The 23,479-nt window shown below is 37.5% G+C and overlaps 2 protein-coding genes across 3 annotated transcripts; one reads left to right on the top strand and one right to left on the bottom strand.

Annotated features, from left to right (window-relative positions):
- The first annotated feature begins 778 nt into the window (after positions 1-778).
- LOC120428616 (zinc finger protein 135-like) lies at positions 779-12,116 on the top strand. Its single transcript, XM_039593661.2, has 4 exons — positions 779-1,030; positions 1,090-2,466; positions 11,510-11,821; positions 11,883-12,116. Exons 1-4 carry the CDS (start codon positions 872-874, stop codon positions 12,069-12,071), a joined length of 2,037 nt encoding a protein of 678 aa, XP_039449595.1. The 5' UTR covers positions 779-871; the 3' UTR covers positions 12,072-12,116.
- Positions 12,115-23,479, bottom strand: LOC120428615 (gamma-tubulin complex component 2 homolog). Of its 2 annotated transcripts, XM_039593658.2 has the most exons (6): positions 23,289-23,479; positions 21,913-23,222; positions 17,025-17,917; positions 16,731-16,835; positions 12,463-12,614; positions 12,115-12,403 (listed from the first exon to the last, which is right to left on the bottom strand). In XM_039593658.2, exons 1-6 carry the CDS (start codon positions 23,339-23,341, stop codon positions 12,355-12,357), a joined length of 2,562 nt encoding a protein of 853 aa, XP_039449592.1. In that variant the 5' UTR covers positions 23,342-23,479; the 3' UTR covers positions 12,115-12,354. The 2 variants fall into 2 exon arrangements, with proteins under 2 accessions (XP_039449592.1, XP_039449593.1); XM_039593659.2 differs by lacking the exon at positions 16,731-16,835.

Raw genomic sequence — 23,479 nt, 5'->3', positions numbered from 1 at the left:
GACCATATATAGATGATCCATCTTAAAAATGTTGTCCTGTGAATTTTTTATTTGCAATAAAATGAAAAAAAGTGATCAGAAATGGATTTAAATCGTGTTTTTTACCGTTGTACACAAATTTTATAAAGCTTAGGACCCTATTCTCGGACTAATTTAACGCCGTCAGATATATAGATAATGCGAATGCTAATGTTAGATTTAATTTTAACAAAAAAGATGATAAAGAATTCAGTCTGGAAATTCCAATGAAATTCAAAATTAATTTCCCGATTGAAATTATCGAGAATTGGGTCCTAAAATGAAGCTTAGATTGCTAATATTATTGTTTACAGCGATAAAACTTATTTTTCTGAGTACAATGACCCTTTGTACGACCACAAAGAGTTTAAAATGGATTTTTAAATCAATTTTGAAAAATTAATCTCGCGGTCCTTCTTGACAGAAAAGCTCCTACTTGACAGCTCGTTCCAAAGGGGACCATAGTTAATCCATCGAAAAAATGTTGTCTTGTCAAAAAAAATTTTTGCATTAAAATGAAAAAAAGTGATCAGAAATGGTTTTTAATCGTGTTTTTTTACGTTGTACATAAAAATTGACATAGAGCTTTAGTACCCAATTTCCAATAAATCTAATTGTAAAAATATTCAAATTACAGGACTCCACTGTTGAGGCATCATGGTTCCCAAATCCCACCCCTGCTTCTCTGCTACCAATCGTTGGTAACCGAATTTAAAAACAAACCGAATTCCAAAGCCAAACGTCAAACGGGTAAACATAAATAAACAGCGTTTGTTATTTCGGATTCGCTTCCTGCTGGCATCCAGATTCTCGCGATCCAGGGGGTCTCTTCGGCTCAGTTCTAACCCACGCCATGCCCACCTTCCGGCTGAAAACCTACCCCAACGTGTGCCGGATGTGCCTGCAGGCGAAGCCGTCCGCCGAAATGGTTTCGCTGGACAGCTACCGGCCCCAGTTTTCCCGATCCGTCGCTGAAATGCTGGAAGAGGTCGCCAGCGTCAAGATTCCGATGGTGAGTGTTCAGGATGGGTTCTTGGTGGGATTTGTGGTAATTGAGATTATTTTTCGCAGCATTTGACTTGCTACCTTCCGACGGAGCTGTGCGAGCAGTGTCTGGACGTGTTCGAGTTCTTCTACAAGTACAAGCGAAAGCTGGATCTGGTTCAACGGTTTTGCGAAGCGTTGGCCGAAGTCAAGTGTGGAAACCAGCTGCCGCTGGAGGTTCTGTTTGAGACGGAAAAGTCCGCACTGCAGATGCTGTTTAAGGATTTGGACCTGTGCGATCGGGAGGATTTTCGGGCCGCGGATTTGCTTGAGGAGTTTTGCGAGTACGACATTGCCTCGACAATCTGCGTTAAAGTTGAGAGTGCCAGCGAGATGGAGGACGAAAGTAACGATTACATTGAGGAGGATGATGGTGGTAGTGGGGAGTCAGTCGGGGATTATGATGCCGAGTTGGCTGAGCTGGGACTGAAGCTTTATAAAGAGGATGATGAGCTGGAGGAAGAGCCTGGTCCCGGCAGGGATGAAGTCACTGACAATTACATGCAAGAGTTTCAAAAGTCGCTTGAAGAAGAGCTGGAAATTGAACCTGATGGCGATGTGGTTCCCGCTGGATTACAAGAGGAACCGGTTTCCAAAGTAGTAGAACCAATCGCCCAGGTTGAAGAAGCTCAATCCGAGGTGACCACATCCGAAGTGACCATGCTGGAGAACTTTGCCGAGGATGAAGACGACGAGGACTACATGGAAGAAAGCGACGTCGATATCGGTGACGGACCGTTGGAATGTCCCCCGAAGAAGCGTAAATACAACCGCTTCCCGGAGGAAGAAGCCGACCTCCAAGAGTGCTCCCTCCCCGGTTGCAAATTCATCACCTCCTACCCATCTCAGTTCGAGAAGCACCTCGCCAGACATCACCCGGACCAACAGGATGCCCTGTTCTGCCATCGGTCGAGCTGCGCCGACGAACGGTTCGACACGCCCGATCTGCTGAGGCAGCACAAAAACGATGTCCACTCGACGCACATTTGCGGCGAGTGTGGAAAGGTCGCCAAACACCTGATCGCGCTAGAAAACCACCAAAAACAATCGCACGGTCGCGGACGAGAGCCGACAATCCCGTGCACCGTGTGCGAGAACAAGTTCCGCAACGAAACGGAACTGCAGCGACACATCGAGAAGGACCACGGCATGCGCTTTGGCTACGAGTGTCCCGAGTGTGGGCTAGGCTTTAAGATGAAGCTACTTTTGACGCAGCACCTGCTGACGCATTCGGTCGTGCGGAACTACAACTGTGACCAGTGTGGGAACGCGTTCAAGACGTCCAATCATCTGAGGCGTCACATTAAGACGGTGCACGCGGAAGTGCGCTATCCTTGCGAGCTTTGTCCGGTGTCGTACGGTCGGAAGGATAAGCTGAGGATGCACATGGAGCGGGTGCATGAGGTGAGTCGTGTTGGCATTGAATTGCTTTTAAAGTAAGTTATTTCAAGAAAGCTTACATTTTTTTTTAAATCGGCTCGAATAGTATTTGGTACAACTTTCAATGACAAAAACCAAAAAAACAAATTTAAAATGTTCAAATATTGAAAAACACATTTTTCATATTTGAGTTCGGCGACCCTATTTTAGATGAAATTTGAAAATAGTTGATAACCTAGTAAATTACAAAATATTCAAATTCAAAAATTTAAGATTTTGAAAGTTTAGGAACCGAATAGAAAAAATAAAAAAAAATCCAAAATCCAACATATTTTGAAATTGACAAAAAAATGGAGCAAATCCTTTAATTTCAACATTCTTGAATTCCTTAATTTATAAATTTCTAAACTTAAACATCCTTCAAATTTCTGAATTTTTTAAACTCTTAAGTTCATAAACTCTTTAATTATTTAGTTCTATTTTTTTATAAATTCATGATAGGTACATAACTAAATTTTGAAAGTATTAAATAGGGGAACTATACCCTTTTCCAGCCTGTTTCTATTATCGGCCTATCAGCACTGAACATGAATTACAGCTTTCATAAAATGTGTTTGACTGTTCCAAAGTAATAAATAGCTCAAACAAAAGTGAGCAGGCAACTCTCCATTGTTGATACATCTGAAAATGTTGATTTAATAACGGAAAACGGCAAAAGTGATGAGAATTGCTCGAACGGTGATTAAAATGGGTATATTTCTCCTACCGCCAGATAATCAGACTTTCCTGAAGTATTTTTTAAGTCAGTAACAAATTTCTTAATATTGAGCAATTCCAGCCCAAAACAGGAATTTTTTAGGTACTTTTTTCTCGACCCTCTCCGATTTCAATGAAACTTTGTAGACATGTTATCCTAGGCATATATAAGCCATTTTTGTGTATATGGAGCCAGTAACACTCGATAATGACATTTGAGAAGGGCGTAAGAGTTTTCAATATTAAGTATTTTGTAATTTAAATATTGCTGTATCTCGAAGCCGTTGCATCGTATCAAAAAGTGGTCAAAGACAAACTTGTAGAAAATTTGACGGGCTTTCCGAAAAAAAAACACTAAAAGAAAAAAACACACCACTTTTATGATTTTTTTTGATTTTTAAGTTTAAAAGTCAAATTTGAAGGTGAGCACACGATTTTTTTTCACTCAAAATTTTTGTAAAAATAGCCTAAGATGTTACAAAAAGACTCACGAAAAATGCAGGATGGAGCAACTGCCCTAAAAAATACAAAAATCAATTACTGAAACTTTTTTTTTGAAAAGTGCTCTAAACGTCAAAATTTTCAAAAGCCAAATACGGGAATCGATTCTCCAGACAATTTTACATAAGAGTCTCCATATTGACCATTGTCTTAAGTCCAATCCTTGTGAAGTTACAGCGGTTTTAAAAATAAAAACGTTGAAAAAATAGGTTTTTTGATGGTTTTTGGCAATTTCTATATGACGGACTTGATTTTTCAGTTTCGAAAATATTTTTACCGAAAAGCTCGTCCAATTTCCCATAAGTTTGTCTTTGACCACATTTCAATTGGATGTATGGGCTTACAGATATAGCGGAATTAAAAGGAACAACTCGTCTCTTTGTATTCACAGTAATGCATTGTGCTAAAACGCTCAACCAAACCACAAGGATCGTAAACCTTTGACCACCGTGGGTCAAAGTCGAGACGGCTAAAAGAAAGGGGCGCGACAATGTGGGAAAAAGAAGTAATTTGTGATTGTAGACGGTATTGTTTTGATTCGCAGTATGTTGAGTCAACTGCTGTGGATGTACCTGAAACATCGCACAACGGGGTTTCTCTTCTCTTCATTCTCAGCTACCACCTATCTTCTGTTTATTTTGTTTCTCAGATTTGCTAACGCGGCTTCTGTTTACTGTTTTTATTTTTATTTTACTCATTTGATTCTCTTATTTCTCAACGCTTTTCCACTCTATTTTACCAATTGATGCTGCTGTAACAAACTGTCTGCTTTCCCTTAATTTGGCAGCGATGTCAATTTTGTTTATCTTTATTTATCTATTTGAATAATTTTTCATCTGCCCTATAAATTGCACTTAATACAATCTAAGCTTGTTTGTTACCTCTATTTATTAATTATTGTGTTTATCTACTTCATAAATTACTAACTTTCTTTTACTATTGATTCTTCAAATAGTATATTTCTTTCACTGTCCATTGTTTTCAATCTTCACCCTTTTCTTCAAACAAATGAGGTTCGAGCCCTTACTCAATTTTTGGAATGATCAAAGAATTAATACAAATATTACTATTGTACTTTTGAAAAACTTTTCTAAAATGCTTAGGACCAAAATATTTTTTTTTTTTTGGATGGTGGTCCAGCCGCACATCGTTGATGTTGAAACCTCTAAACTGGGCCCTCGTCCTGTCACGTCCGTCAGTAGTATTGTCGTACATTACAACTAGAATCAGATCTGCCAATGAATTAGTACACTTCGACCAAATAAACACTGACGCTGTATGGATCTGACTCTAGAATAAATGTACAGTTGTGTGTTATTCATAAGTCCAAAATGTTCAATTATTCATATAAGTCCAAATATTCATTTGCTAACTATTTTGGATTGAAAATCTATCATAAAAGAATGCCTAGTATTCTACATCAATCAAAGTTTATTGACAGCATTACTCCTACTTAACAATCGCAACTAACTTTAACATCAAATAGATTTGGAAAGGATACAGATTTATTTTAAATGCTAATGCTAAGCAACAACCAGAGCCGTACCTTGGGCCCACGGCGCCCTTGGCGAATCATCAATTTGGCGCCCCACCCAAAATTACAAGCATTTTGATAAACTGGTTTTATTTTTCAATGATTGCCTCAATGAGTTTTGATTGTATAATTGCAATTGGAGACCTTGTGATGGTTAAAATCATAAACACAGTATTTTTATTGTTTTATTTTTCAAATTGATTTGAGATAGGTTGAATTGAAAATTTATTGAAGGAATTAAGTTGGCTGAATATTTTCTCAGATTTCATAAAATCGATAATAATAGCAGGGTTTTGTTTTTCTTAATTTATTTTTCAGACAAATGCACAGAATTGAATACTCAATCCTGATGAGTTTTAATTTCGGTGTAATTAGAAAAAAAAATCCTTCTTCAAAATTATGAAAAATAATAAGTATAATTTTTCAACATGCAGCGGCAGAACCGAATTCCGTCAAAATCAATTAATGATCATTCAAAATCCAGCGCAATTCATGATGAAACTTATTTTAATTATAATAATAATTGGTGAAAAATATGAAGATAAATAATTTTTATTATTTTTATAGATTCGCCCATACTATGTCTGGAATATATTTTATTATTTTTTTTTTGTTAAATTATGTTGTTCATTGATTTTTTTTTCATTGATATTTTTTAAATTTATTTTTAATTCATAAAATTAAATTCCATATTCTAGAAAATTGTTTGTTTTTAAACAAAGCTTCAAAGCAAAAAATCCAATGGTAAAATCGCATGCAAAAGCATGCACATCACCTTCGTCAAAATAAACACTTAATATTACACACTGCATGTACATTTTTTGCAAACACAAAAAAAAGTTGCAACCGACGGGATTCAAACCCAAACATCAACACTAAGGACTGGCGCCTTAGCCAACTCGGCCATCAGACCGATGAAGAATGGAAAGGATAAACGCATATATGAGCTTGATATTTCGGTCAAGTAGGTTTCCAGGGCTACATATTTCAGGGTGTAATATTACATAAAATTTCATAAAATAATGCAAAATTTATTTTACACCCAGGCCTTTTACACGCAGCTGGATTACTACTTTTTTTTTTGCTGTATGTATGAATATTTCCTATTTGTTTGGTTTTAACTGAAACTATTTTTTCTGAAAATAAAGTTCTAAATAGTTTCTCATTGTCAGAGCTTTTAAGACGATTAAAAAAGTAAATGTGTAAATTTTGGCGAAATAACACTTGAACAGTAGCGTGGCTCACGGATATATGAAAAAGACAAAAATGTTTAATTTCTAGTGCCTCAAATGGAATTTGCAAGTACTATAGTGTCAGAAACTATCCTGAAATTTTAAGCGCATTTGGTTAATGTTTAGTTGTTCCACTCTAGTCCTGAAGTTATAATTAAACTTAAATAAATTTAATTAATTCATTTTTCACATTTTAACACATCTTCGAGAAAGTTTTCCCATACCCTTTGATTTTTTTTTTCTCAAATTAGAGGTTTCTTATAGGTTTTAAACCGGGGAACAACTTTGTAGAACATCACAAATGTTTAGAGCACTTTATATTTTTTTCCATACTCCAAAAAATATCCTGTATCTTTTCACGATCAATTTCTAGCGCTTTGCGATGTTTTACAAAGTTGTTCCTTGGATCAAAATCTGTAAGAAACCTAAGAATAGGAAAATTTGATAAGGTTTTGAGAAACTTTCTCTAAGAAGAGGTTAAAACTGAAACATTCCCAAAGTATTTTTTTGAAGTTCCATACTAACTTCAGGTCAATGGTGAAAGTACTAAACCTTAACCAAATACGCTCAAAAATTCAGGCTAGCTTTTGGGGCCATATTGCTCTAAAATTCCGGTATAGACGTTCGAAATTGAATACTTTTGTCTTTTTCATATAACCGTGAGCCACGCTATTAATCAATAAATTGTGAAAAATCTAAGTGTGTAGAAATTTGCCAACACCGGTTAAGCTAAAAATAGAGAATGAGATTCAGAGAAGCTTGTGTGTTCTGTAAAACATTTTTTTTTTGAATATATATTGTTGATTTTATTGGTGAAAATTTACAGCAGTTTTCCTATTTCAAAACTCTAGTATTTCGAAAAAGCGTAGGCAAATTTCAATGCACGAAGTTGCTTATAAAAGGGAAATAGTGCTGAAAAAGTCTAAATTTTAAAACAAAAAATTATGTGTTTCAATGCTAAAATCTAGAGTATTTTTAAAGGTTCTATCCTATAAACAAAATATTCATTTTTAGCTTTTTGGATGTTTCTTGATACCTCTGATTCAAGGCGCTTTGAAAAACACTCAAAAAGCAAAAAGTCTAAATTTGGTTTATAGGACTACTTAAAAAAAAATCTAGAAATAATTTCTATTTTAAAGAAGTTCAAAATATGACAACAACGTGAAAAAAACATACAGTTGGACAATATTTTAGTCTGGAAAGTATGGCTTAAACTTCATTGTATAACGGTCTAAACTTTAACGCTGTATTAATTTTGAAAAGCTCTTCTATAACTCCTTGATCTATCTGCCTCTTCACCGCCCTGCCCCTTCTTTGATAACAAATTAAATTTAGCATTAAATGTAAATTTTCAAGAACACTTCGGTAGAAATATTCATACAATTGATTTTGACGCCCCTAAATCATTTTTTTATTATATGCTAAACGAAATTATCTAGTAATTTGTAGTTATACTTTATATTTTGGCGCCCTTTCTCTTTTAAATTCTTAATGAGGATGTTACAACTGACATTAAAAATAAGTACAATCACCGATTTCGGCGCCCCCCAAAGGGCTTGCGCCCTTGGCGGTCGCCAACTGCGCCAACCCCTAGGTACGGCGCTGGCAACAACACAATTATACTATCCGGAAGTCCCAACCTAAAACCCACATTGTGATAGTGAAAAAGTCACAGAAGCAGCGGTGTCTTGTGCAATTGTGGTATTTTTACTATCGGAGAACTACCTAGTTCACGAAGACAGCTTATCGGTCAACGCTTAAGCCCTGGGGCTGCGACAAAGCGAGTTCTCGTAGCATGAAGTGGTGTCCATAGTGCTTATAAAAAAGTATGTATACCCAAATTTTAACTAATGCACTAGGATCAAATCATGCCCCTTGACTTTACAAGGCCCAGGGTAAAATGCTTAGGACCAAAATATTGTAACAAAACACCGCGACAGAAGAAATAGCAACATATAAACACGACTCAACTCTAGGAAAGATTTCAGAAGAAAACAATACACAGTAAAATAACAACTAGTTTTTGAATTCAAACTAAAAATAAAACAGTTTTTGCTTTAACCCTTTCAGGCCTGATGGGTCATATATGACCCATACCGAAATTCGGTTGTATAAAATCACACAGTGCTCAAAACATATAACATTGTTCAGCAAAGTTGTAATTTATGAGTTTCTCTACCTAGGAAAAAATGTTTGAGTGGTTGTTAATGGCCTTTTTGACGACCTAGAACATCCTGAAAACCTGAAATTTGGAAACTTCAGAAAATGTTGAAGATAATTCAGGTTTACAACGATTTTTCAAGTTGTTAGGCACACTATAAATAGTTAGGCGCTTATACTTACATCAAACCCTACTTAATGTACCACCCCCGGCCGAGTTAAAATGCGTAACCGGAAAAGAAGGTGTGTATGAATAGCACGAACACTCAAAGCGTGTTCTAGCTTGTTGCTCGTACTGACTCAGAGCAAGGGTGAGATGTAGGTGTAAGGGCAGTGCGTGTTCATCGGGAACCCTGGTGCATAAGATCGGTCAAGGCCCGTTCTTACACTGAAAATTGCGAATTGCGAATTGCGAAATTTAATAAAAAAAAAGCTTTTATCAGATTTTTTTCTTTTTTTAGATCCTCAGTCTTACGGAATGATCGTTTTTCTACAATACATTTCATACGGAGCGAACTGTCAAAAACTGCTCGGCTGCGGGTGCTCCGACGATTTTTTTTCTTAATCTCTATAAGACTATTTGCAGCGCAAAGTTTTATAATTGTTTTAAATTGCGGGCAGTTTTAAATTTTTAGAACTGGCGGAAATGAAAATAGAACACGATGCTCGCAACGCGCTGATCTAAATGTTGTTTCAAACAAAAATATGCTTATAATTGTGTGCGTATGATTATCATGAATACATGGTAGAAAAAAAGCAAAAACTGCTAGAATGGAAGTGCTTCATGGTTTTTAAGTTTTTGATTTTTTTGTAGTGTTTTAAATAAAAAAATAATCTTTAATTTTTTTTAAATTAAAATTATTTTTTTTTGAAATTCATGACTATTTTTAACTTGAATTGAAAAACGTTACTTAATCCACCTTTAGGTGGTTGGTGCCTTCCTCTTATTTATAGTGATTCCAACCCCCCTAAAGTGTCCACATGTTGATGGATCTTCCCTAATAAAAATAAGTGATGAGTAAAAAAAACAGACTACCTACAGACTTTTTGTCAAGATTATACAGACACGGCCTTTGAGGAAAATGGCATCCCTCTACACGGCTTATTCGTGGCGATCAGACCCGACCAGTTGAGGTTATGTGAATTCAGACCATTTTTTAAACTGCTTGTAATTTAAGATAGGTAAGTCAGATCTTGAAAATTCTTACTCAACCTAAAAGGTCTTCTTTTATGCTTTCTAAAAATATATAACATGTGAGGATTTCATGAAAAAACCACCCTTTTTACCATAATTTTAATTTAATATGAAACAGTTTTTTTAACATAACTTTTTAAATACATGATAGAACTGCAATTTAAATAGCAACTCAGGGAACGTTAAGACGGATCGATTAAAACCATTCCGGCCAAAATCGGTTGAGCCTGTGACGAGATATTCCAGTGACATTGATTTGGTACACATGTCTACATACAGCCAAACACACAGACATTTGCTCAGCTGGTGATTCTGAGTCGATATGTACAAATGAAGGTAGGTGTAGGAGGTCTAAATAAAAAGTTCATTTTCCGAGTGATTTTATAGCCTTTCCTCAGTAAGGTGAGGAAGGCAAAAAGACAATCCAATCTTCGGATAATCGAAGTTTTGCAAAATTACCGAATTTGGACAGAATAGCTTACGGACTGGATCGACAAAACTTCTTTAAATTTAATAAATTAAGGAATCGATTTAAAACCCATAGAGTATATTGATCTAAGTAACTTTATCATAAAATTAAAAAAAAAAATCTTTTTTTTGGTAATATTGGTGTGATTTTCTAAGCAGAGTAATAATCAACGAAATCGGTCTTTTTTCTTTAATTTTAATTTTTGTATTTTTAATCTGTCTGAAACATTGTTGGTGCCTTCGGTATGCTCAAAAAAGCCATTTTGCATCATTAGTCTGTCCATATAATTTTCCATACAAATTTGGAAGCTGTCCATACAAAAATGATGTATGAAAATTCAAAAATCTGTATCTTTTGAAGGTTTTTTTTTTATCGATTTGGTGTGTTGGGTAAAGTTGTAGGTACCAAAATGGAAAAAAAATCTGACTGAGTTATGATTTTTGAATCAATACTCAAATATTGGTCGCATTTTTTTTTTCGATGTAAAATCGAATGTGCAATCAAAAAGTACTTTAGTGAAATTTTCATAAAGTGCATCGTTTTCAAGTTATAGCCATTTTTAGGTAACTTTTTTGAAAATAGTCGCAGTTGTTCATTTTTTTAAATTAGTGCTTATGTTTTTCACCTCTGCAAAAAAAAGAAAAAAGTTAACTCGATCAAAGATTTTTTGCCCGTTCTGGAAATTTCTGAAAAGTTGGCATTTGATGTCCCCTAAAACATATCAGAGAAACAAAAAAAAATATATTTTTTTGCATATCAAGTTTTAGTGACAAAAAGTGGAATTAAAAATCACCAAACAATTTTTATCCATACCTACAACTTTGCCGAAGACACCAAATAGATCAACAAATTCCTTCAAAATAGACAAATTTTTTAATTTTCTTATATCATTTTTGTATGGACAGCTGCCAAATTTGCATGGAAAATTATATGGACAAACTAATGATGCAAAATGGCTTCTTTGGGCATACCAAAGGCAACAAAAAAGTTTCAGCCGGATTAAAAAATACAAAAAAAAAATCGAATGACCGAAATCTCAGAGAATTGCTCAACTAAAACAAACCTTGCAAAACAGCGTTTTGGTATTTTTTTTCTGATTTTCTCAATTAAAACTTTAAAGAAAATGCATCCTGTTGTCCAACGAACGAACTAGTAGTGGGAACCATAATTTGCCCAAGTCCTGATATCCTGCATTAATCGTCCCGTTTTTTTCCCCCTAGATCCAAACCTACTTCGTGTGCGACATCTGCTGCTGCTCGTTCGAGTCGAGCGTCAAGCTGGCCGAGCACCGCGATCGCCACGACAAGCCCGACGACCTGGAGTGCGGCCTGTGCCTGACGGCGTGCCCCAGCGTGGCGGAGTTCAACGAGCATCTGTGCATCAGCTATCAGGATGATTACGTTTGCTGCCGGCGGGACTTCCGGTACCATTCGTTCTACAACCGGCACATGTTTTTGGCGCACGGCGTCAAAACGAACGCACGGGTCAAGCCCAAAGCGGGCGTCCTGATGGGGAAGCAGCGAGCCATGAGGGTGAAGCTTAATGAATTTTGGTAGTGATTGAAGCTTTTTTAACGATTTTTTTTTCTTTCAGAAACCAGTTGAGCGATGCACGCTCTGCGAGCACGTTTTTCCTACGCGCAAAACCAAAAAGGCCCACATGGAAACGTGCGCCGGACAGGTGGTCATCTTTGAGATTGAACCCGTGGCCGATGGCATTGCTTGTTCTACCGCTGACGGCGTGCCTTCCCTTCAGATCCAAGAGGTCAAAAGTGAACTTTGAAGATTTTTTTTTACAATAAACAGATTTTTTACTCACATTAATACTCAGTTAGCTATTAGTTTTATTTAGTGCGTATTCTATTTATCGTTTTTAAAAACAGAGTTTTGCTGTTTTGTTAGTCGGCGAGCGGAATCTCAATTGGTCCACACTCTTACTGGGGAGGAGATTGTTTGCGGCAAAGGAACGAACGGCAGGTACGCTTTGGCAACGTGATTATTCATAAGACTAAACAGCAAACGGAGAGAGCGAGCGCGCGCCAATCTGGTTCCACCAAGTTTTCACCTTACGGGCAACTCTCAAAGTTGTCGCTGTAATACGAGTTGAAGTTGATTCTGTGAAAAAGGAAAATTTTGTTAAAAAGTTAAAATTGTCAAGAAATTCAGGAACTTACCGGTGAATCAGGTTGATAAACTTCTCCGACGGGTTCTGGGTGGCGATGTCGGTGATTTTGCGCAGCAGCGACAGCAGCAGGTTCGTAAAGTCTGCCCGGAAGTGCTCGACCCGCTCGGAGAACGTCTCCGTCGGTTCCATCGTGGTGGCGTCCTACGGGAAGGAAAGGCGGCGGCGTCGTGTGTGTGATTGATGAACAGATAAAAAAGGGTTAGTAATGGTGCGGAATAGGATTTTTTCGAGATTTAAATTGTGGGTTTGCCTTGTTTGTTATGCAAGGTTTAGCTACTGTTGGAGCAATATACAGTACTTGTTCGGTAACTGGGCTGAGAACGTAGCCCAGTCACCGAATGCTGCTCGCTAACTGGGCTGAACGAAAAATTACGAGGGGACCATCGATGCATAATATTTTTCTGATGTAATATAAACATAAAAGTTACTCAATTTTTTTTACAATGCTTACTTTTTAAATTCCTTTAATTGTGACTTGAAATTAATAAAAACTGAAAAAAACTTTTTTTTTAATTTATTGAACATGATTTTTGCATACATTAACCCCTCGGTCATTACGGTTTGTTTTGGTATTTTGACGTTTGTTTGCTTTTCACTGGGCTGCGGCCCAGTTATCGAGCACCCAGTTAAAAAGCAGCCCAGTTATACAACGCCCAGTTACCGAAAAAGAACTGTATAAGAAGCTTAAAGTTAGTGAATTGGAAAAAGGTGAACAGGTAACTAAACTATTGCTTAATTAGAATGCGTATTTGGAAACATTATTTTTATTAGATTTACTTAAGTGCTTCCTTTAACTTGGTTTCTGGTTTTTGCAACATAACATATACACAAATGATAAAATGTTTCTTAATGACAAAGGATAAACCAAGTTTTTCAGCCGGACGGACGAAAACTAATTTTTAAAATCTTTCTTAAATTGACTGAATCCGTGAATTTCATGTTAAATTTTCAATGCATTCACTAAGAATGTATATTTTGATGATGTACTAAGTTTCAAAGCATAAATACTAAAAAAAAACTCAAAATACCGTAAAATTTTCATAATTTGCAATACAATCCAGACTTGCCGAAACTTCACTTCGGTTAATCGAATCATAAAAAAAACGTTTCGCTGTCTTATTTTTTATTGTCTAGCTTAAGTATGACCCCTTAACTGCTCTAGTGATTTAGAATTTTTAAATCCAAGAGGCCAAAATGGAGGTGACTAAAATGGGGTCGCAGAACTCGAACTTGATGTTAAATGTAAGAAAATTTAAAAAAAAACACGAAAAAAAATGATTGCTCGTGATTTGATTATCCAAAGTCCCATACAAACTTTCGGATAATCAGACTCGATTATCCGAAGCCTCGATTATCCGAAGGTTTGTATGGGACTTCGGATAATCAAATCACGAACAAAAAAAATCGTATTTTTTTCTTTTTCTTGTTTTTAACATAAAATTTACGTTCTACGACCCCATTTTAGTCAATTTTGAGTAGTTGATTGCTTAATAAAAAAAATGCATTTTTTTTAAATATTGCATCACCGCAATTTTGACCGCCATCTTGGATTTAAAATTTCTAAATCATTTTAGCAAAGTTTAGGGGTCATACGGTATGACTCATACCTGAGCTCGACCATCAAAAATAAGATAATGAAAAAAATGTCGTGATTCGATTATCCTAAGTGAATTTTTTCCAAGGCCTTCGGATAATCGAGTCGGGACTGTATCATGAAAATCGGAGTACTTTCGAAAAATACAGCATTTTGTGAAAATTTTAGTATTTAACAAAACAACTCTAATAAAAGTGAAAAGCATATCAAATTTTGCTTCGTTTAATACCATGTTGCAAATTACACCAACAAAAAATTGTATTTTCGAAGTATTACGGTATTTTGTGAAATTTGAGTATTTTCGAAAAACGGTATTTTGTGAAACTAGAGCATTTAATTTCAAAAATCCTAGAACAGTGGAAAAGCATACACAATTTCGCTTGGTTTGATACCCATATTGCAAATTATGAAAATTTAGGTATTTTAAATAAACGGTATTTTGTATTTTTTTGTATTTGAGCAATTCTCTACCAAAACCGGAAATGGATTTTATTTGTATTTTTTGATTTGGCTCAAACTTTGTGGGGGCCTTCCCTGTGACCAAATAAGCTATTTTGTGTGATTGGTTCATCCATACAAGTCTTCATACAATGTTGGCTGCTGTCCATACAAAAATGGTACGTAAATATTCAAACAGCTGTAACTTTTGAGTGAATTTTCTGATCAATTTGGTGTCTTCGGCAAAGGTTGAAGGTATTGTTGCTGACTTTTGAGAAAAAATAGGTACACGGAAAAAAAAATGCAGATTTTTTTTATCAACTTTTTTTCACTAAAACTCAATTTCCCAAAATACATATTTTTTGATTTTCGAGATTTTTTGATATGTTTTAGGGGACAAAAATCCGCAACTTTTGAGCCATAGAGAAACATGGTCAAAAATCTGCTGCCGAGTTATGATTTTTTGAAAAAGTTTGATCTTTGGAAAAAAAAAATCCGTGTACCTATTTTTTTCTCAAAAGTCCTCAACAATACCTACAATTTTGCCGAAGACACCAAAATGATCAGAAAATTCACTCAAAAGTTACAGCTGTTTGAATATTTACATACCATTTTTGTATGGACAGCAGCCAAAATTGTACGGAGACTTGTATGGGTGAACCAATGACGGAAAATAGCTTATTTGGTCATAGGGAAGGCCCCCACAAAGTTTGAGTCAAATCAAAAAATACAAAAAATAAAAATGATCGAAATCGGCCGATTTCGTAGAGAGTTGCTCATTTATGCTTTGAAACTAACCATATTATCAAATACTTATTTTTTAAAAGAATGCTTTCAAAATTCAACATAATTTGGTTGAATTAAGTAAATTTTAGAAATATATTTATAATAAGTTATCGACCGTTATCGACGTTACAATTATCGCCGATAGAATTATCAGAATAACGATAACGACAAATTATCGTTATCGAATCTCGATAATTTTATCGTTTCACAAAAAAAAAGGTTGTTTGAATGCTATTTTGAATATTTTGAAAAATTAAAAGATTTTTGAGTTTAAGAAATTAAGAGTCCTGAAATAATTAAAATGTTTGAATTTTTGATTTTTGGAATTCTACAATTTTAGAATAAAACAAATTTAACAGATTTTAAAATCATGGAGTTTCAATATATAAAAATTTTAGAACTGTAGATTGTCGAACTTTTTTTTTAATTAAAATTTAAGTTTTTTGTTTTTTTTAAAGAATTTTGTTAAATTTTGGAATTTAATAATTTTAAAATATGTTGGATTTTTGAAAGATCTGAATTTTAGGATTTTAGATTTTGAATTCCAGCATTTTTTTTTTTAATTTCAGAATTTAGAATTAAAAAATGTATCTATAAAATTTTATATTTTGGGATTATTTATAAAAAAATAAATAACAAGCCAAAATTTCAACATTTAAATGGAAATAGCTGATGAAGTGCACAATACAGCAGTAAAGTCGGTTTGCAATCATTTGTTAAAAAAAAAAAAACAAAGTTTCAACAAACATATTTTTTTTTTGCGGAAATTCACTTAAACTCAACTTATTTTTAAATTAACTCGAATATGTTAGAAATGACTATAGACGCAGGGGAATGTATTCTAAATTGTTTTCAACTGATTGCACAACAAAAATAACTTTAAAAAATTACATTGCGTTTTCGGGCCGTTTTTGTAAAATAATTTTACAATTTTATGCTTTAAGAATTTTAAGAAATTACAAAAAAAAATAATTTTTAAAAGATTTTTTTACTATTAAAACGGACGCAAAAAAAGGTAAATAGATATCGACGCCCTCTCCTCGTTACGTAATAAATGAACACTCCCATAACCTTCACAGTTTTTAGGACGTTTCTGCAAACCATTGCAGGCAAACAGTCGAAAAGTACGATGTTTGTCATAGTCTAATACCTCCTTTATCAGTTATAAATAAAGGTCACATTACAAAAATCCTAAAACTGGTCGCAGTGGTCGACTAGACATAAAAACCGATTGGTACTATGAAGAGCAAATATGTATCATTATGTACAATGATAGAAACAAGAAAATTAAGTTGTTTTTAGTAACGCACGTTATTCAGTGCTTTTAATAAGGCATATTTTTAAAACAATATTTAAGAAACAGAAGCGTGTTTTGATAGTTAAAACAACAACACAGTGCCAACATTTAGCAGGGTTTTCGAAAAGCCGTCACACAATACCTGCTGGCATGCAAAGTCATAGTCGGACTCGGAGGACAGCGAAAAGTCGTCGGTGGAGGCCAACATCGAACAGAGCTCCGCGTCAACGAAGTGTCGCTGTGCCTCCTGAGTTGCGGGTTTGGTTACGGAATTACGAACGAACGATATTATGGCAGGCAGCGTTCCGCGGGAGATAGAAGAGGGAGACAAACTTGATTATTTTTGTGAAAAACCGACATTCGCTAGCCTAGCTAGTTTTGGGCGGGTTGGTTCTAGCAATTACTTGCAAGAGGGAAAAGAGAGGGGGAAACTTACCGCAAGGAATGCGCAAAACTGGATGCAAATGTTGCACAGATTGATGATGTTCTTCAGCAGGTCCGGATCAGTCAGCATGCAGTTTTTGATACACTGGTCCAGGAAGTCCTGGTGGTAGTTTAGCACATCGTCGATATTTTTGATCTGCTTGATGTTCTGGTAGAAGATGTGCCAGTTGGGTTCGATCACCTCGATCATCATGTACGACTCAAAGTTCTGGATGGCAATCAGCATCTTTTGTCGCAGCGTGAACGCCGATCGGTACAGCTTGGCCGTTTGCGGCGCGAACTGCTTCGTCCGGTTGTTGGCGATCCAAACGCGGCACAGAATCCGCTCGACATACTTTAAATAAAACAACTGCCGGAAGATCATCTGGTACTTGGAGATGGTGAGGCGGTTCAGCACGATCGAAACCGGCCACTGGGCGTTGTAGCTGAAGGTGAAGCACTCGATGCCCTTCAGCTGCGAAGTGTCCCCGAGGGCGTCCAAAAAGACGTCCTCTTTTTTGACAATTTTCGAGATTTGCGTGACGATCCCGTACGGCAGCAGTTGCGTCTTCAGGTCGTCGTGGTACTCGTCGTACCGTGCCGAGGACATGTTCAGCGTTACTTCGAGCAGATTTTCGAGCCGCATCGGGCGCAGATTGTCCACGTCCTTGTTCAGATCTTCCTCGCACGCGTCCATGAACTGAGAGATGAAGTCACCCTGTTGGAGTAGGAAGTACCGCTTGACGGAGTAGAGACGGCCCATCAGGTTGTACTTGTCCATGATGAGATTCAGCAGCGAGGAGGAGGCGAAGTTGTACGCGTCCTCGATGGTCGTGATGTAGCCCTGGTCGGAGTGGGTGTACCGCAGGGTGGCCGTCACTTGCTGCTGATAGTCGACGGAACTTCCTGGAATTTAGGAGAATTACAAAAAAGGTTTTGAGAATTAGCTGTTAAGATTTTTTTTTCGACTAGACTAGAAACCAGAAAAACAAGATAAAACAATCTTTAAAATTATTGGGAACCAGAGCCACACTAGCTATACTTTTTTAATTTTTACTCAGCTTTGTAACAATTGGGTCCTAAAATTAAGCTTAAATTTGTGATATTATTGTTTACAGCGATAAAGCTTATTTTTCTGAGTACAATGACCCTTTGAACGACCGCAAAAGATTTAAAATTGATTTTTAATTCAATTTTAAAAAAAAACTTCAAGGCCCTACTTGACAGCACGTCCCAAGGGGACCATAGTTAATCCATCGAAAAAACGTTGTCCTGTCAATATTTTTTTTTTGCATTAAAATGAAAAAAAGCGATCAGAACTGGTTCTAATCGTGTTTTTTACCGTTGTGCATAAAAATTTACATACGGCTTCAGTACCCAATTCATAAATACACGGTTTTAAGTTTATACATTTAGGATAAAATTTACGTAACATTTTGAAATAATCAATTCTTGAGTTTTTTTTTATTAGGTCCTATAAACATATGAAAGACAATAGTTTATTGGTCCTTAAAAAAAAAACTCTGGAATTAAATAATTTCATAAATCAAATGCCGAAAACAAATTTCTTTTTTTCCTCCTGATTTCTAGAACAAAGTATTGGATGTTGTAGGCTTTTCTGAAAGAGCACACGATTTTGAACCAAACTGCATCAATAACTCAAAAAAGCTGAAAATGCATATGGGACATTTATGTGATCAGGGGCAGATTACCTACCCACTGAGAATTTTGGCTCGAGCCTCGAGTCGATCTGGATCGAGATCGAGCTTGAATTTTAAAATATTAAAAAAAAAAAATTTCCCTAAGATTATTAAATTTGTTTATCAAAATTGTTCAGCATTAAAATACGAGCAGCATTCGGTAGCTGGGCTACCAAAATTGCAAATTTCAAACATACTTAAAATCTAAAAATAGTTTTTTTTTTTATTTTGCTAGTTGTTCATGTCTAGATTTTTTTTTTTTGAAAAGGTCCTATAACATAAATTTTCAATTTTTGCTTTTTGGGTGTCTTTGAAACCGTCATGAGACAGGGGAATTTAAAAACACCCAAAAAGCCAAAATTGTAAATTTTGTTCATAGGACCTTTTTTAAAAAAAAAAAAAAACTCCAGAATTCTTAAATGCCGTCATATTAGATTACATAAAATCAATAACGTTGAGCATTTTTGGGGTTTTATGTTTGGTTGGAGACCCAAATGTAGAGCAAGTAAAATTTTCACAAGGAGTGAAATTTAGGCGAGTACTTCAAATAATCGGGTACGAACTGTATCCAGATTTTCAAGCGAAGATGGCGTTACGAAAGGTGCACGCCCAAAATGTCAAAATCGTGCAGTAATACCAACATTAAGAAAACATGTGTGGCTGTCATGCCATGGCAAACCTTTTTTGTAATGTTGATACATCTGCGTAATTTTTACATTTCGGACGTGCACCATTTGTAACGCCATTTTCGCTTAAAATTCAAATCTTAAGTTCCAGGTTTTTTAAATTGTGTAATGATCGCTTTTTGACATGTCTAAATTTTGGAATTTATAGTTTTCACAATGTTTCAGTTTTTGAATTTCAAGTTTTCCATTTTCTTTATTTTTGAAAGCATTTTCAAAATTTAAAGTTTGTTTAAATCCTTTTTGATGTGTTTTGATTTGCTAAATTGATTTTTTCAATAATTGAATTTATTTTGTTTTTCAATTAGGATCTAGGTTTCTAGATTTTGTGAATTTATATTTTTTTTCAAAAAAAAAAAAAAAAAAATTGATTATTGTTTAACTTCATTCTGAGTAAAAAACAAAATCCGTCCTTTTATTTTTTTTGGCATTTCAATATTATTATATTTATCGACTACAAAATTCTTTAAACGCTTGTTATTATCAGTCGCATTCTATTGTTTCCCTGATTTTTCATCAAGCAGCCCTTTTTCACGTTTACCCGTCGTTACCAAAGGGTTACCACCGGTAAACTCGAAAAAAGGGGTGGAAGTAACCCTTAAAAAGGGGTTGTTTACCTTGTTTTGACAGATAAAGGGTAGATAGAACCCTCTTTCAGGAGCACTTCTGATTTTGAGCGGAACGCAAAAATTTAGATTTTCAGTGAGTCAAAAAAAAACAGCTAGAAGTCGCCTGACAAAAAACTTTTGCTGGAAAGAGATTCAAAGTTGATGCAAACATACCCCCAGCTGCTACATACATACTGTAAACTTAAACATACTTTGAATGTGTTGGTAAATTTCTGAACAGAATGTCTTATTAATTCTTCCTCTTAACATTTTTAAAAAGAACGCAGTTTGTTAATTTACTTTATCTTTGAACATTATTTACAATGAATGGAATCGTAAAAATATCGTGAAATACCAAATTTCTTTTTAAGACATTCGGCCTTCTGAGCAAAAGACAAAATTCGGTCTTTTGAGACAATCCCAACAAAATTAACATTTTTGCGTTACGTAATGAAAGAACGCTCAAGATTTTGTCGCGTCAGCATATTTTTTTCTGTCTGCTCAACCTGTACAAACAGTTATCTTGAACTTTTTTCGGAATCCGAGTAGGCGGATGCACTTTTGGTTGTTCCCTTTTGTGCTCTGATTTGGTAAAGATCGCGAGATCCAGCTGAAAAAGAAAACTGTCGCAGGATTCGATCTCAAAACTACCTGCCAACAATACGGTGAAGACAAGCTGTAGGTATTTTAATTCAATTAAATTGAGTTCGCCTGGAATCGACTTCACAGGAACATCAATAACTCACATTAACCACGCGCTAGTTTTACGAAGTTTGTCTTCTTCTTTTTGTTAGTTCCGTCATGGCCTCATCTTCCAGCGAAATCACCGCAAATGTGTTCACCGATGAGACTGTCACATACCAGGAGAAAAACGAGTACAAATTTACGTGGACCATCACGAACCTACAAGCCTGGTTGACCGTTGCATCGACAAACTCCGCAATCCTTTCCTCCGTATTCCCAACCGGCGGAAGTAATGTGATCACCTGGCGTTTGAAATTTGTACATTCCTATCCACACAGTCCGTTCTACTGTTCTCTGTTGCTGGTTTTGCAGCCACACATCTGGCACATCGTGAAGGCTAAATATGAGCTGTCGATGATCAATTCCAAGAACGTGATCATAGCTAGTTCGTCATTCATTATCCGCGAGAAGCTGTTGGATAAGACTCTTTTTCCCGACGACATGCTGAAAGTTGGCTGCAAAATAACTGCAACAGTCGGATTCCTCCAGCAAGTTCATCCTGGAACTGTGCAAAAATGGCAATTTCCATCCAGCGAGCTTATCGAAGGCTTGAGTTCTCTCCTGGAGAGCGACAAGTACGGTGATGTCACCATAACCGTGGCCGACCAAAAGTTCACCGCCTACAAAGGCATTTTGGCCACGCGGAGCCCCGTGTTTGCGGCCATGTTCTCGGTCGATATGCAGGAAAGCGCACAGAACGCGGTCACCATTTCCGACACCGAGCCGGCTGTGTTCGGTGAACTGCTGCGGTACATCTACACCGGCCAGGTCAACGAACTGAGCGCGATGGCGTTCCAACTGTACGCGGCAGCCGACAAGTACGAGCTCATTTCGCTGAAAACGCTGTGCCGAGAGGCCATCATGAGCGGCCTGACGCTGGAAAATGTGGCCGAGACGTTCAAATTTGCCGACGTTTACAGCGACGATGGCTTGAAGACGTGCGCGATCAAGTTTCTCAGCAGTGGCCGGGCCGTCGGCGTGACGGAAACGGCAGGCTGGAAAGATTTGGCCGCCACAAACCTGCCATTGGCCTGGCAAGTTATTGAAGCTATGGCGGCGAAGCTACCGAGCTCTTGAGCGGTGATTTGAAGTTTGAACCACTCGTTAAAATTGACTTGAATTGGAAATAAACATGTGTCCGAAATAAAAATTTAATTTCAACTCACCGCATTCCCGAATCACGTTCAGGTACTTTCCGGTGCGCAGAATGACGTCCGCGTACTTGTTCAAAAAGCACGGCACCTTGTCCGCCCGAATGGTGTACTGCCGCTCCCAGTAGTCCATCAGCTCGTTCTCGGCCAGATCCATCACGTTATGCTCGATCAGGAACTCCCGCCGGGGATCGCTGATGACGCCCTCGCGGATCCACAGCTGCAGCATCTCCATGTACGGCACGGCCGCCTGCTCAATCAGGTGGATCAGCACCTTCTGGCTCTTCTCGTCGCCCGTGGTCGAAGTTATCTTATCGTGCAGCAGCGTCAAGACGGTTCCACCGCGGCAGTTGGTTTGCCGAATTGCGGTCACCGTCTCCGCGAGGACCTCCATCGTGTGGAACACCGGCCGCAAGAAGTACAGCAACTTGTGGAATGTTAGTTGCTGCTTAAGGAACAGATCTTCCAGCTGGGTGATCGAAAGATAGTAATCATTGACGATAGACTGAAGCGCGGCACGGAGTGCCTGCAGAATTTGGCCACTTTCGAGTGAACTGGACGCAGCAATAAAATCTTGAACCTGCGAGTAATGCGACGCCAATGGAAGAATCTCCCGCACGATGTCCTTCAGCGAGTCTTCAATTTGCTCGGAGATTTCAAACTCAACCGGATAAACCCCAACCACGTTCCGGCTAGACTTCTTCGGCGACAGCAGCGACCCCTTCACGCCCACCAAGCAATCCAGCAACTCCTTCAACACGATCGGCTCCTGCGAGCTGAGCGGAATCGCTGCCACGTTCTTGCTCTGCATCGGGTACAGATCCTCGTAGTTAAAGTTCCACGTCACGATCGAACCCTTCTTCGACAGGTACTCGAACGTCTGCGGAATCAACGCCGCCGCCGGAAGCGACCCAGCCGATCGATTCACCCCGGCAGCGGCCGCCGCCGCTCCAATCGTGGTCTGCACAATCTTCTCCCGAATCTCCTGCACACTCTCCGGCGTAATCTGCTCCGTCACGATCCTCGTCGAGGACAGCGGAGGACTCTCGAAAATCTTCGCCCGCTTCGAGACGGAATCCACCTCCGGTCCGGCCAGCGGTTTCTCGGCGTGCGCGTTCTTGCAGTCCTGCACAAAGGTGTTGAGAAGCACGATCAACGCCCCGTACGTGTCCTTCGGGTTGGACGAAACGAACTCCTCCACGTATTTGGCCCCGTTCGGGGTCGTTTTGAAGATCTGTGCCAGCAGGGCTCCGAGCCGCTTGTTGCTCACCTTGCCATCCTTATTCCGGAAGAAGGTGAAGATGTTGTCCGCGCTGTACGTGGTTCTACGGTTTGGAAACGAAAAACGTAAACAAACACCCTTCTGCGTCGGAATGTGACCCACAACTCACCCGGATTTCTTGACCAGCTCCGCGAGGGCTTTCTTCGCTCGCACTTCCGACATCACTTTGAAACTATTTCCCTGCTGCTAAATGTGTACAATTTTCATAACAAATGCAAATTCAACGGACTGTATCGACAAACAACTTAAAAAACTTTCTTCTGCGTTATTTTGGCAATTTTCGCAAACTTTTTGCGTGTG

This window comes from Culex pipiens, chromosome 3 (genome assembly GCF_016801865.2).
Source record: "Culex pipiens pallens isolate TS chromosome 3, TS_CPP_V2, whole genome shotgun sequence".
NCBI lineage: Eukaryota > Metazoa > Arthropoda > Insecta > Diptera > Culicidae > Culex > Culex pipiens.
This window is presented reverse-complemented; position numbering and strand designations above follow the sequence as displayed.